Source organism: Notolepis coatsorum, assembly GCF_963971535.1.
Source record: "Notolepis coatsorum genome assembly, chromosome: 3".
Lineage (NCBI taxonomy): Eukaryota > Metazoa > Chordata > Actinopteri > Aulopiformes > Paralepididae > Notolepis > Notolepis coatsorum.
This window is the reverse complement of record NC_140167.1, coordinates 173,942,330-173,958,638: the sequence shown is the minus strand read 5'-3', so window position 1 is coordinate 173,958,638 and position 16,309 is coordinate 173,942,330. Positions and strand designations below refer to the sequence as shown.

At 44.0% G+C, this 16,309-nt stretch overlaps 1 protein-coding gene across 1 annotated transcript in view; it reads left to right on the top strand.

The window, feature by feature from the left end:
- Positions 1 to 1,909: 1,909 nt before the first annotated feature.
- The window catches only part of LOC311226064 (uncharacterized protein), a gene marked incomplete at its 5' end in the record, with an annotated part of 29,986 nt that continues 15,586 nt past the window's right edge, over positions 1,910 to 16,309 (top strand). The window contains 3 exons of the mRNA XM_084311441.1: positions 1,910 to 2,003; positions 2,701 to 2,729; positions 5,981 to 6,062. Of these exons, the coding sequence (XP_084167567.1) occupies positions 1,910 to 2,003; positions 2,701 to 2,729; positions 5,981 to 6,062 (205 nt within the window). The remainder of the gene's footprint in view (positions 2,004 to 2,700; positions 2,730 to 5,980; positions 6,063 to 16,309) is intronic.

Below are 16,309 nucleotides of genomic sequence, written 5' to 3'. Positions count from 1 at the left end.
TCATATGGTAACAAAATGTAGTTTTTATAAATTAGTGTATGGTTTTGACAAGTGTTTAATTTAGCAAAGGATCTGAGGTGTTCTGATAATTGTGTGTGTGGTTGTGCTAATTGTGTGTTTTGAAACACCGGGCCCCGTTTTCAAAATCATGCTTAAGCAATCGAAAAAAACTATTGTGTGTTTCATTATAATTATGTTTCAGTCTTCTCATAAAAAAAAATATTCGATTTTTGGGTCTTTTCCTGCCTTTGGTCCGCTTTGCATTTACATCTCAAATTAACCGTAGCAGGGTTCACTTGCAAGAGTGAATGAGCTTTCACACCACCCCAAACCAACCGGACTATCCGAGGAAATGAACCAGGGTTCGATTAAAGCTTATTATAGTTTATCACAGTATCATGAGCATGTCTTTGTCAGTGGACACTGGACATGGGTATGGATGGCTCCAGGTGCTGCTGTGTTAAAGTGCACATCTTCAAGTCCACAAATCGGTGAATGAAAGAATGATATATAGGATCAAATGAAAACTACTTACTAAAAATGGATTAAAAGTACTAAAAACCAACAAATACCAAACACTAACAAACATTCAGCACAGACAATGGGGATGCTGACATTAAAAAAAAAAGTTAAAAAAAAATGTAAACAATTTTTTATTTTTTTTTTAAAGGTCCGGGGCTAGGAGAAAAAGGTCCGGGGCTAAAGCCCCGGAAGCCCAGGGCTAAGGACGCCACTGCACCGTATGTATATATTCTCTCCCCACCGTATGTATATTTCTCTCCCACCCCCTCCTAATGTACAGTCTCCTCCCCACCGTATGTATATATTCTCTCCCCACCGTATGTATATATACCGCCATCTTTCTCCCGGGTTGGTGTGATCACATGACTGACAAAGCCGTGCAGTGATAGGCCAGAAGTCAGTTCGATTGCATCCAGGCTCGATTGCTTATCCTGTCTGGGTAGCCCGGATGATGGTTTTTTACATCGAATTCTATACACCGCAATTATGCATTCAAATTTTTTACATTGAATTTTAAACACTGCATTTTTATTTCACATAGGTAAATTAGGAGCAAAAAATTTCAGATACATGATTTTCAAAGTAATTATTTTCAATGCTATAAATTCGGTGTCTGAAAAAAAATTCAGATGCATGTTTTCAAAGTAATTATTTTCAATGCTATAAATTCGGTGTCTGATAAAATTCAAATATTTCTGTCACTCATTTGCTTCCATATCCTTGTGCTGGCGAGCAGTCTGCTCAAGAGGGATCTGCTCGCGGGACGGAAATCAGCCTGAAATATATATTTACAGCAGCCAATAATCAATCAATAAGCGTGATCGATATTTGGAATGGCGATCAGGAATTGGAATAATCTTTTTGGAGAACATCTGATCTGAGGTAAGGAATCTATTTTACCAGTCTTGGGATAATCAGAGTTGTATTTGCTGAGATAACAACGTGTCCCCTATGTGTGGTTTGGCTGTGATCGCTGATGAGGAAATAAGAGAATCGATTTTTCAGCTCGCGTCTATAGCGTGCATACGTACACATATACTATCGATAATCTAGCGTTTATTTTAAAACGATTCATAAATAGGCCGAAAAATTACGTTTTTGTGTATTCTAGAATATTCCAGTAAATGTCTTTTATCATGGAATCTTTATTTTCTATCATTTTCAAAATGCTATAAAACGAAAATGAACCGATAAAAAAACAATCCGTTTCGACAATGTTGACTGCAAACGAGTCATTGATAAGCGACGGGCACACATAGACACATAGCCATAATTTAAAACATAGATTAGGCGTTTTTAACGCTAACATTGAAGTGGATGGTGGCATTCAACGGGGTAAATCAACGTTAATCAAAGGCGCTGAAAGTGTTAAATACATGTGGGTGTCATGTTCCCTCAGGATGCAGAGTCTGCCAGTCTGCTGCAGCCCGTGGCCATCTTTGTGGGGTCTGAGAACGACTCACAGCTCTTAGAGCCGAAAGGTACCGACAACACAACCCTACAGTATACATGTATATTCATTAACCCACATTTATTAAAGGCACACGCCAACATTTTGGGAAATTAGCTTACCGTCTTCTCCAAAGAGAGACAATAAGATAGATACCAGTTTTCTTTCTGTGCGTTAGCCTAGCTTAGCACAATGAAGAAGCGGACATGGCCGATTAGCCTTTGGGAGAGGTGTTAGTTGGACAATGCCTAGGCTAACCGGCCATGTCCGCTTCCATTCATTGTGCTAAGCTAGGCTAACGTGCAGCCAGATAGCCTTCTACTGAATTCACAGAGGAAACTGGCATCTATCTTCTTGTCTCTCTCTGGAGAAGATGATAAGCTAATTACCCCAAATGTTGGCGTGTTCTTTTAACCACATTTTCCAGAATGCCCATCCGTGTTATGTGTTCAGTAGGGCTGCAACAACTAATCGATTATAAAAGAAAATAGCCAAGTTGATAGGATGCACCTCCGTGGCCTGTTGTTGGAGCCATTTGATGCATAGCAAAGCCTGTTAACACCTAGTTTGTGTTTCATGTTTTTCTTTTATTATTTAAACCGTTCAGCTCCTTTCAAACTGGAGACTTGATCAGGTTGAAGAAAACAAAACAAAACTCTTGATGTAAAGCATACATGTACGTTTGCTTTTTGTTTATTTAATATTGAAATGAACAACCTCTCCAACAGGATCCAGTCAGGCCAAGCCAGCCAGGAGGGTGAGGATGGATGGATGGATAAATAGATAGCAGCCTTCCTACTTTTCCTTTCTTCTTCGTCTCTGATGGAACACAAGTACACAAGACCTGTCGAATAGGGGATGTGTGGTGTGGGGATGGACTGGTTTAAGCAGCCACACCTGCCCTGGGTCAAGCTAATTAGACCTGGGAGCAGCTGTGGTTGCGCACCTGTTGTGGTAATCAATGTGCACAGATTGAGGCCATGTCCTCACGTATATGGATCTTTTGCCAAACGCACATTTTATTCCACGATTGGGCCTCTCATCCACACGTAAAGGGTGTTTTCAGAGACATAAACGGAGATTTTCTTAAACTCATTTTAAAGTGAAGATTTTCCAAAATATCCGTTCAGTGGATCCGTGCAGCCACTGTAAACGCATAGTCTAGATAAACGATGACGCCACAGCTCACTACGCATGCTCAGACTGTTGTTCCATCCATGGCAATACAATAGGCGCCCGTAGCCTTGAAGCGCACAGAGGCAATAGGCTTGTTCAAGATGGATTTCGGTTTGCCTCGACTAGTAGACGAGAGTAGCCGAGTGAAGCCGGGGGAGGAGTTAAGAGGGCGGACACTGCCGATTTCACGAGAGCCCCTCGCCTAGTCTCGCGCGGCAGATACGCTTTCACGTCACCACACACACATTACACACCTGTCCAGCTCATTATAATGCGATGGCCGTGTGCAAAATTAGATCAGATTCAAATGTACAGCACACCATATACTGCTATAGTGGAATATACTATTCATATATACCATAATATATACCATCTTGTTGCGCGCTCCTGGCCGCACGCACACACAACACACTGCTGAATAATTCTGTTTTGCAATATATATATGTATACTGTGTATATTGAGGCAAAACAGAATTATATATACAGTATTGAGGCAAAACAGACGACGCATGTGTGTATGTGTGTGTGTGTGTGTGTGTCTGACAGCTTGAAGTTTATCATGATGATATGATGATAACGCATAACATAATAAAGTTTTCAATCAATCAAACGTCTCATAACTCCCTGGCTGTCACATGGCTGGTGACTGACAACTTTTCTGAGCCAATAGGCGCTTTGCGCGACCGTAGCAAGTCGCTTCCCAGCCGGGAGCAGCCGGCTGAGAGGTACTGTGGCGCCTCGCTCTAAAGGCTGCTTGTGGCTCGCTCCCGCGGGAGTTCCGCGCCTCGCCTCGCCAGATTTTCAGAGCAAATCGGACAACATTCTAACCGTCATGCAACGCGCTTGGCGAGGCAGTAGTCAAACCTGCGCAGATCTGCGTCCGCCTATCCCATCTTGAACAAGCTTAATAAGATGGACAGCGCCTGGTGCTGAAATATCATTCAAACTATCCTTACTTAGGCCCCGTTTAGACGAGCGTTTTGTGAACAGAAACCACAAAAGTCATCTTGCGGTTTCACTTTTAATTTTACGTTTAGACGAGCATTTTGGAGTGGAATTCTCCGTGCAGACGACGCTGTAACGACGGAGTCCCGCTGTCACACGATTGGCGCATATGTCACATGACGTGCTGTGAAGACCCGCCCTACTCTGCCTCTGATTCGCAGACTGTGGATGGGGAATGTGATTGGACCAAAGCAGCGTCACTCACAGACAGTGGGTCCACTCATAGATATCTATAGAACTCACGCCGCGGGACAGATTCTTGTGTATTTAACCCTTTCACTGCCACACGACAGCCGGTTGTGTGATAGTAAAGGGTTAACCTTCTGTCGTGTGGCAGTGAAAGGGTTAAAAGTACTGCCAATGTAGCCTTCAGGTGATCTCCGTTCAGACATACTTGCTTTGTTTACGTCTCGGCTACTGGCGCATACCTGCTACCTGTGACGTAAGCAGTACGCGCGACCAGAGCCGTGACAACCATTTCGTCATCGTTTTATCAGATTTATTCGTTTTAACAGTTTAGACGAGAGCGCAAAGCTTTTGCGTTTCTAGGAATTCCACCCTGGAAGGTAGTCTCACTTTTTTGCGGTTTCACCCCGTAAAAACGCCGTTTCCGTATAAACGAAAGGCACATCCGTAAAAATATTTTTGCGGATTCACCTGCTAGCGTTTCCGTCTAAACGGGGCCTTATATATGCGACGGCACGTGAACAGTACAATGCAATTAATGAATGTCTTGTTGTAATTAGTATATGATAAGGACTCGCCATATTTAGTTTCAGAATCCGTTGAATACATTGACATTGTATCTCTCCGTCGCCCAGTGCACAAAAGTAAAGCATTAAATCGTGACATATCTAGATTGGTTGTTTCCTCTGGACTGCATCTAATCCACCGCTATATCTATCTATTTATTATCTACTGTATGTATGTCAATATAGCCAATGGAAATGCTAGGAGTGGTGAAGTGGGCTGGGTGAACCAATCATTTCTCTGTCGTCCTGACCGCTCGTACCACCATGGTATTAGGGATATTGCTTATCGCCACCTGCTGGCCCGCATTCTTGTTGGAGCAATTCATATGCGTTTATGTGTTTGTGTCTGGTGTGGTGTGGACGGGGATTTTATTTTAAACGGAGCCTGAGAATATCCGTTTGGCAAAAGATCCATGTACGTGAGGACATGGCCTGAATCTGCCATCCTCATGCACAGCCTTTTGAATATACCTGCATTTAATTATTCTATAAACCTATTTATACACCTGCACATAACCCATATAACTATGATAGCATGTACAATAATGCTGTATATACTGTATATATTTATTCTTACCATGTATATATATATCCACATCTGTCTGTACATACCATTACCTGCATATAATCCTTTTTACATATCTGTAGATACTATTCCTTACCTATTCTACCCTACCTACTAGTTACACTGCTGGCCAGTGTAACTACTAGTAGTAGTCCAGTATGACTACTACCTATTGTCTTTATACCTGTATCACTGTACATATTAATACAACTATGTACATACATCTGATTAGCACTATACTGAGTAGTACTCATTTATATGTTATACCCAGTTTAATCACCTGTACATTGTATATTACTGTTGCACTTTACTGTTACATTTTCACTTTGGTAGGATGCCAAATTTTTTTCCCCTTGTGCTGTATAATGATGACAATAGCAGAAAAGGGTCTCCAGGTTATGCTAAGTACATGTTGGTCCTCCTAGTGGCTCCCAGAATGCACCTGTCAACCCTTTGTCAAGTATTTAATCACTCGTACATTAAATACATGTGGGTGTCATGTTCCCTCAGGATGCAGAGTCTGCCAGTCTGCTGCAGCCCGTGGCTATCTTTGTGGGGTCTGAGAACGACTCACAGCTCTTAGAGCTGAAAGGTACTGTAAGATTCTGATCAAACTGGCCAGTATCACGTCTTCGTCTGTTTGGCTCTCCATCCAATTCCTCTGCGTTGTGTACTTTTAATGGTCCTGACGTCTCCGATACTGGTAGATAAGATCCTTATCTCCCCCCCGTTAGTGCAATCCATAAACCATAATACTTCTCCACTTCCGTAAGAATTCGACACTTCGACACTGTGAGATACCTTATAAGGAAAAGCGTGGTTTTATTTCTCTAAACAGAAACCTCAGCTCAGATGTTAACAGATTGTATTGTCCTTGAAGAGTATATTTCTAATGATCTTTCGGTGTGTTCAGATTGTCCTTTTGTTATTCAGTCCAATAGTGGTCAGGCCTAGTCGTTAGCCTAAGACCATCCTCGTGGTAGCCGAAGCTACTGGTGATGTGCCATTCTCCCCCCCCCCCCCCTCTCTCTCAATGAGAGGAGAGAGTCTCTTCTGGTTTCTTCCCTCTTAGTCTCAGTCAGATTTTAGTCTGCTCTACCCGGAAACACCGTTCGACTTATAGGTCTTCGTCGTAGCAACGACGGCCCCCCGCCCCTCTCCTGGTTGTCATGCGACGTGCTGTCATGACGACTGCTAACCTTTCACACCATTAAACGTTTCATCCACTGTTGCATTAAAGAGGTCACCCCTCTCCTCCTGCTCTGGGCCTACACTCTAATCTCAGATGTTCTTCTAAGGAATTCATAACAAAACCCTCGCTGACGCGGCCTGTGCCTGTGAAATCACTGGTTCCACCACCGTCACCGTCTTCCATGCACATTTCAATCACCGTTTTAGCTGTGGTCATCTCTCCCCAATCTATACATCACATACATTGAAAAAGCACCGTTTTCTCTCAATCCCCCCTTGATTCTTATCACCCCTTCAGAATCATAAATCATTATTTGGTTTTTCAATTAATTATGCCAAAAATAGCCTGTGGTTGAAGCAAACCAACCTCGTCTCTCGTGCACAAGAAACGAAGACGGCCCACGGTCAACCCAGTGATCCTGCTGCCTGATGTCTGTTTGCGCCCCCCTTCGTGCACAAAGGGAACCGAAACCGACCACCAAAACCAACAACATCCAACGACTCATAACCATTGGAGCCCCCCTGTCTGCTCCCAATAATTATATCCTGTTGTTCTACTGTTCTCCCTCTTATCTACCTTCTATATATATATATATCCTTCTATACATATATCTTATATATGAATCCTCCATTTATATCTCATACTCCTAATCAATGAACAAAGGACTTCTTGCTGTTGTCTCGTCTCTCGATCTCCTGATTGACTCTGAAAGGAAGTCCCTGTTTTGTTCATGATTCACCGCCCGTGCTCTGTTGTTTCAAAACGCTCTCTAAACAGCGTCTCCGCAGGGAAACCCCCTCCGATGTCTGCCTCGTTCTCCCCTGGGCAAACACCGCCTGCGACCGCTGGACTCCGCCTCGTCGGCCGTCTCCGCCCCGTCGGTCTTCTCCGCCCCGTCGGTCATCTCCGCCCTGTCGGTCATCTTGGTTGAGGCTCATCTCCACCGCCGTCGGCCCTCTCTCTCGTCGTGGACGATCTGTGTACCAGGCTGCCGTGCCTGGCCCCTGCGGCTTCCTCCTCCTCCCGTCTGTCTCCTGGCCATCTCCATCGCTGTCGGTGTCATTCCCCCCTTGAAAGCAGAAACACAACCCCGGCAGTCTTTCTGTACACTCGACCCTGTGTTTTCTATTAGTCTACCGTGGCTTTGGGCCTGCAGCTCGTTCTCTATATATTTTTTTTCCTCTGCAAGCCCCTGCCATGGCCACGCCCTTTCAGACTGTTGGACGGTGTGAGTGTCCTACAGCCCATGGCGCTATTTGTTCTCTATTAGTCCCCCACCTTCTCAACACCCATATCTAATCCTACAGGGCTGTTCCCTGTTTTGTTGTCTTCCGGCGTGACACCAGCAGCTAAACGATACCCACTCGGCGCTCTACGTTTGTCCCACGGTTGACCCCCAGCGCGCGCCAGTTCTTTCTGGTGACGTGTCCCCTCAAGACTCTGCCTATTTATTAGGTGTGAGAAGGCCCCACTGGAGATCAAACTCCCTCTTATTTCATAATTAAACTTATTTAATTAACCTGTATATCGATCTTATTATTATGATAATAACATACAACCGAGCATCGCTCTAACATACAACAGAGCAGGTTGGTTCCCTGCTCCTAACTCACATACGTACTCGTACTATCATCTAACATACAACAGAGCTGTCCGTCGCCCTATACCCTACGGGGCTGTCTACCGTCGCCCTGGAGCTGTCACCGTTGCTCTATACCCTACGGGGCTGTCTACCGTCGCCCTGGAGCTGTCACCGTCGCTCTATACCCTACGGGGCTGTCTACCATCGCCCTGGAGCTGTCACCGTCGCTCTATACCCTACGGGGCTGTCTACCGTCGCCCTGGAGCTGTCCCGTCGCTCTATATACCCTACGGGGCTGTCTACCGTCGCCCTGGAGCTGTCCCGTCGCTCTATATACCCTACGGGGCTGTCTACCGTCGCCCTGGAGCTGTCCCGTCGCTCTATATACCCTACGGGGCTGTCTACCGTCGCCCTGGAGCTGTCACGTCGCTCTATATACCACACTTTGAGTTCCTTTACAAAGTTCTCACATACACCACCGTGTATACACACAAGCAGTTGGTAATTTTGAAAAAATTAAACTCCTTAATTAACTTAAACTCTACATATTCGCCTATGGGTAATGGAAACTCCCCAGCACTACCCCCCCCCTCCGCAATTAAACTCCTTAATTGAATTAAACTCTAAATATTCCCCTATGGGTAATGGAAACTCCCCAGCACTACCCCCCCCCCCCCCCTCCGCCACTAGGTGGCGACCTACTCCTCCATTTGCCTGTATTAGTTGACGTGTCACTTCCTGGTTCTTTATCTGTTATCTCCTCGTGGTGCTCACGGCCATTTTGACTCGCTCATAATGGCTACTCTCTCAAACAAACAAACGCTGCCCTTCCTTCCACGGCCTAAAAACACAGCTGTTTTTCCTCTCTTTCCTATCCATTATCAGGGGACGCTTTCTCAGACTAATACTCTTGCCTGATCGGACATAATACACACTGGTACAATCTCCTTTCGACTTTCCTTCTGTTATGAAAACAGTCCCGCCATAACAATTTTTCGATCTGATTCAAGCGCCCCCCCCCCCCCTTTCCTCATCTCGCATTTACCCTCCTTAAACCAAAACTGTGCAGCCTGCCTCATTTGCTTTTTATTCTCTGTAGATAACACCCTCGATTTCCACCATGGCTCTCTGCTCATATTATCACAGCTGGCATTCTCTGTGTCGAACTAGAAATGTTTACGTTTACGGATTCACTATCTGTTCGTTTTTATTTGGCTTAAAATCAAAACAACCGTGTGCACAGTGAACTCACATTTTTGATCGGAGCACTGTTTCCCCTACAGCGCTGGTTCGCCTCCTGACCGCTCGACTCGCCGCTCTCTCCCAGGGCTGGCCGGCCTTGCTTCGATCATGATTCTCCCACACATTGATGACTGTTGTCCACTGTCGCCCCATTATTGAAAAAGTCTTTATCCGTTGTTCTTATCTCTTGCTTTCTGGCTGTCATCAACAACCAACTGTTCCCGTTGTTTTAATCTCTTGCAAATCCGGGTCACGGCACCAACTGTAAGATTCTGATCAAACTGGCCAGTATCACGTCTTCGTCTGTTTGGCTCTCCATCCAATTCCTCTGCGTTGTGTACTTTTAATGGTCCTGACGTCTCCGATACTGGTAGATAAGATCCTTATCTCCCCCCCGTTAGTGCAATCCATAAACCATAATACTTCTCCACTTCCGTAAGAATTCGACACTTCGACACTGTGAGATACCTTATAAGGAAAAGCGTGGTTTTATTTCTCTAAACAGAAACCTCAGCTCAGATGTTAACAGATTGTATTGTCCTTGAAGAGTATATTTCTAATGATCTTTCGGTGTGTTCAGATTGTCCTTTTGTTATTCAGTCCAATAGTGGTCAGGCCTAGTCGTTAGCCTAAGACCATCCTCGTGGTAGCCGAAGCTACTGGTGATGTGCCATTCTCCCCCCCCCCCCCCTCTCTCTCAATGAGAGGAGAGAGTCTCTTCTGGTTTCTTCCCTCTTAGTCTCAGTCAGATTTTAGTCTGCTCTACCCGGAAACACCGTTCGACTTATAGGTCTTCGTCGTAGCAACGACGGCCCCCCGCCCCTCTCCTGGTTGTCATGCGACGTGCTGTCATGACGACTGCTAACCTTTCACACCATTAAACGTTTCATCCACTGTTGCATTAAAGAGGTCACCCCTCTCCTCCTGCTCTGGGCCTACACTCTAATCTCAGATGTTCTTCTAAGGAATTCATAACAAAACCCTCGCTGACGCGGCCTGTGCCTGTGAAATCACTGGTTCCACCACCGTCACCGTCTTCCATGCACATTTCAATCACCGTTTTAGCTGTGGTCATCTCTCCCCAATCTATACATCACATACATTGAAAAAGCACCGTTTTCTCTCAGTACCGACAACACAACCCTAATGTATAGCTACGAGGTCATTGTCGCAAAATAATTGACCGACAAGGAGTTTAGAACACCGAGGCGCCTCGCCGAGGTGTTTTAAACGCATGCATTAAAGCGTTCCGTCTCCAGACGGATTTCAGTATTTTTATTTTTTTTTCTGTCAATTTGATTTGGAGTCTGACGGAATTGGCTACCTGGTATAATATGATTTGTAGATGCGTAGGGCATTTTGACCATTCTAACCAATCAAACGTGAGCTTGACGCACACACGCTGCTCACAGTGCCCTCCCCCTCACAGACCTGTCTTGTCACAGACCCGTATGCGGCTGTGGCTAACGTTAGCTAGCTACCGTTCTTCGGGTGGCTAACGGTTAGCTACCTAGCAACTGTAGCTTGCTAATACAGGTTGTCCTGGCTGGCTAACTTTTATTTCGCAATGGAGTGGAGCTAACTAACTGTACAAATCGATGTGATTGGCTGAGACTGTATTTTGTACGGTTGGCTGCCTGGCTGTTGTGGATTTGGGTAGCCAGCTAGCAGCTAACATCAACTCAACGTCAACACTATGTTGACACTCTGAGCGAGTTTGCCGACAGCAATGTAACAAACAATATGGTCCGTGCGGAACCATTATCCCCAACACATAGTTATTAGCTAACGTCAGCATAATAACGATAATGGAAGGAGTAAGCTGGCCACTAAAAAGAAGGATGAGCGGCACCACCCAACAAAAGAAAGTTACGAGAGGATGGAAGTTTGAAGATGGCAGTGTTTCAAGAGACTGGCTAGGCTACAGTATGATGATGCGCGGGCTGTAGACGGTGGTGAGTTGTTAACTTGTTCCGTGTTCCGCAACTATGTCAAAAAGAAAAACAGAAACAACACATTTGTCATTGTCGTGTTACTTCACAGTACAAATATGTGCGTCCTCTGCTGTGGTTGTGAGTATCCTTTATTAGCTTAACTCCGTAGCAACATCACACAGGTGTATCTGTAGACGGTCTCCTCCCCACTGTATATTCTCACCCCACCGTATGTATTTTCTTTCTCCCACCCACCCTAATGTACAGTCTCCTCCCCATCATAATGTATATAATCTCTGTTAGGATCTATGGGTAACGGTACTGTATATTTGCATATCGTATATGTCACAAATGTAACATTACTATATACCTGTCCTGTAGTATGTCATGTATGTCCCTATGCCATAAATGTTGTATGTCATAAATGTCACTATGAATTGAAAATGGGGGACCCTGATGTAAACAAGACAAACGTCTTTCTCTGGTCTGCAACCCCTTAACAATTGTGTGTATTGAGCCGTACTGTATTGTACCCATTCTGCAATCTGTTAAATATTGATTGATTGTTATAACATATTGCAGAATCGGTACAATACAATACATCTCAATACACACAATTGTTAAGGGGTTGCAGTTGCAGACCAGAGAGACTTTCCTCTTGTTTACATCAGGGTCCCCCATTTTCAATTCATCATAACATATATGACATACTTGACATACAGATAGATAATACTGCTACATCTATACATTTATGACATACCAGATTTACAAATACAGTATTGTTTGTGATACAATAAGAGTCTAAAAAAGAGTATATACATTTGACGAAGAAACTGTACATTGGAGGAGGTTGGGTGGAGGGGGGGGGGACTGTACATTGGAGGTGGTTGGGGGGGGGGGTAACTGTACATTGGATTATCGACGAAACCGAAACAAGTAGGCTCCCTTAAAACGCTAACGCTATTAAAAATAAATACAGTGGAGGTTAAAATAAGAATATGACTTGGCCTGAAAAAAAGTTCAGTCAGGAGATTTTTTTTTGCTTTAATCCCTGTTTAAACGTCAGTGAAGGTCAATTATTTTGCGACAATAATTATCCCGCTTATTACATGGCTAACTTACTAACAATATACCTAATTCATTTTACACCATCGACGAGACGAGATCAAATGCAGACGCAGTTGTTCTGTGGCTCTGTCAGCCCAAATAAAGTGATTATTATTATCGCCGGCAGCTGGCAGGTGTGTCTGATTGCACTGAAACAGTGTGTGTCAGTGGGCTTGATTGCTCCAGCTGCGAAAAACAATAATCACCGGTGGTTATCGAAAAATAATTCACTGCTGTCAGGGGCTATTGACCAATCACAATCAAGCATTTCGGCGAATGTTAAAACGCCATGTAATAAACATGTATATTCATTAACCCACATTCATTAAAGGAACACGCCAACATTTTGGGAAATTAGCTTACCGTCTTCTCCAAAGAGAGACAATAAGATAGATACCAGTTTTCTCTCTGTGCGTTAGCCTAGCTTAGCACAATGAAGAAGCGGACATGGCCGATTAGCCTTCGGGAGAGGTGTTAGTTGGACAATGCCTAGGCTAACCGGCCATGTCCGCTTCCATTCATTGTGCTAAGCTAGGCTAACGTGCAGCCAGATAGCCTTCTACTGAACGCACAGAGGAAACTGGCATCTATCTTCTTGTCTCTCTCTGGAGAAGATGATAAGCTAATTACCCCAAATGTTGGCGTGTTCTTTTAACCACATTTTCCAGAATGCCCATCCGTGTTATGTGTTCAGTAGGGCTGCAACAACTAATCGATTATAAAAGAAAATAGCCAAGTTGATAGGATGCACCTCCGTGGCCTGTTGTTGGAGCCATTTGATGCATAGCAAAGCCTGTTAACACCTAGTTTGTGTTTCATGTTTTTCTTTTATTATTTAAACCGTTCAGCTCCTTTCAAACTGGAGACTTGATCAGGTTGAAGAAAACAAAACAAAATAGTTTACAGTCTTCTCCAGAGAGAGACAAGAAGATAGATACCAGTTTCCTCTCTGCGTTCAGTAGAACGCTATCTGGCTGCATGTTAGCCTAGCTTAGCACAATAAATGGAAGCGAACAGTGCCGGTTAGCCTAGGCATTGTCCAACTAACACCTCTCCCGAAGGCTATCTATTCATTGTGCTAAGCTAGGCTAACGTGCAGCCAGATAGCTTTCTACTGAACGCACAGAGAGGAAACTGGTATCTATCTTCTTGTCTCTCTTCTTGGCATGTTCCTTTGACCACATTTTCCAGAATGCCCATCCATGTTATGTGTTCAGTAGGGCTGCAACAACTAATCAACTAATCGATTATTAAAAATAGTTGCCAAGTTGATGTGATGCACCTCCGTTAACACTTAGTTTGTGTTTTATGTTTTTCTTTATTATTATTTAAACCGTTCAGCTCCTTTCAAACTGGAGACTTGATCAGGTTGAAGAAAACAAAACAACTCTTGATGTACACTTGTACAGCATACATGTACGTTTGTTAGCAAGTTGTTTGAAAGAGCATTGTACAAGATGGGGAATTGTTTTCTTTGCATACAATTTAGCTTTTTTCTTTTTATACTAATCAATTCATCGTTTCAATAATCGATAGATTAATTGACTATCCAAATATTTAATATTTAATTAGTTGCAGCCCTAAGGGTTCAGTGCAAATCTAAAAATGTTAAAGGTCAAGACAGCCAAAGTTGGAACACTGGGCCTTCAGATGCTTATGAACCGTCTGGTTTAATTTAGACTGTTGAATTGGAGAAGATGTCACTGATGCCAAGTGATTGTGATGATGATGTAAGGAGCCGTCTCTCCTCTCAGGTTATGGTCCTGGTACCCGTCTTGGCTTCACTGTGGGCCCTGATCACCACCAGTGATGCCAGTAACGCGTTACTAAGGCCCCGTTTAGACGGAAACGCTAGCAGGTGAATCCGCAAAAATATTTTTGCAGATGTGCCTTTCGTTTATACGGAAACAGCGTTTTTACGGGGTGAAACCGCAAAAAAGTGAGACTACCTTCCAGGGTGGAATTCCTAGAAACGCAAAAGCTTTGCGATCTCGTCTAAACTATCAAAACGTATAAATCTGTTAAAACGATGACGAACGGGTTGTCACGGCTCTGGTCGCGCGTACTGCTTACGTCACAGGTAGCAGGTATGCGCCAGTAGCCGAGACGTAAACAAAGCAAGTATGTCTGACTATATCAACGGAGATCACTTGAAGGCTACATTGGCAGTACTTTTAACCCTTTCACTGCCACACGACAGAAGGTTACCCCTTTACTATCACACAACCGGCTGTCGTGTGGCAGTGAAAGGGTTAAATACACAAGAATCTGTCCCGCCGCGGCGTGAGTGGACCCACTGTCTGTGAGTGACTCTGCTTTGGTGCAATCACATTCCCCATCCACAGTCTGCGAATCAGAGGCAGAGTAGGGCGGGTCTTCACAGCACGTCATGTGACATATGCGCCAATCGTGTGACAGCGGGTCTCCGTCATTACAGCGTCGTCTGCACGGAGAATTCCACTCCAAAACGCTCGTCTAAACGTAAAATTAAAAGTGAAACCGCAAGATGACTTTTGCGGTTTCTGTTCACAAAACGCTCGTCTAAACGGGGCCTAAGTAACACGTTATTGTAATCTGATTACTTTTCCCCGAAAATAGTAATCTAACGCGTTAATCTTTAAAAGCCAGTAATCTGATTGCAGTTACTTGTCCAAGTGGCTGTGCGTTACTATTTCGTTACTATCTCATCATAAATTCATAATGCAGGCGGAATGCAGTATTTTATTTCGTTTTCGACAGTCAAAAATACATTTTGAGCTGTTTTTCTTATTTGGGAGTGACGTGGTGTGGCAGTGAAAGGGTTAAATACAAGAATGTGTCCCGCGGCGTGACTGGCCCTCTGTCTGTGAGTGACTCTGCTTTGGTCCAATCACATTCCCCATCCACAGTCTGCGAATCAGAGGCAGAGTAGGGCGGGTCTTCACAGCACGTCATGTGACATATGCGCCAATCGTGTGACAGCAGGGCTCCGTCGTCGGAGAATTCCACCACAAAACAAAAGCATCTGGAATCACAACACTAGCCGACGCTTCAACTAGGTACAGGAGGGTTGATGGTGGCAGAGCAATTAAGCTCTTATTTGCCAGATTTACAGTTAATTTACATGTTAAAGAGAGACTGATTGTCTGAAGGTTAAAAAGGTAAAAACTGATAGAATCTCTCCATGGTTAAATAAAACCAATGTTAAAGATAACAAGAGAAAATGTAAGATAGCCGAGCGAAAATGGAGGAAATTCAAACTCACAGCTCACTTTAATTTATACAAAGACGCCATGGGCGCATACAATAAGGCAATACAACTTGCGAGAAAGGAATATTTTTCCAAAATGATCTCAGAAAATATGGGTAACTCCAGGGTACTTTTTTCCACCATCGACCGGCTGATTAACATACCACCCCCCCATATACCGCAGCAATCAGCCACAAAATGTGAAGAGTTCGCAGGTTTTCTTTAATGAAAAAATATCATTGATTAGAGCAAGCATTACCTCTGATATAGATCTGGCTGTGAGTGAAAACCCACCTGAGATAACTATGGGGAAATTCACATGTATTACATTACCTGACCTCTGTAAGATTGTCTCTGAGTGTAATTCCGCCACCTCCTGCCTCGATCCTATACCAACAGCATTTCTCAAGCGGGTGTTCGATAGTGTCTCAAATCATGTCCTTGAAATCATAAATATGTCGCTTCAAACAGGCACTTTTCCAGATGCATTTAAAACGGCTGTAGTAAAACCACTACTAAAGAAAACAAACTTGGATGTAAACGAACTAAAAAG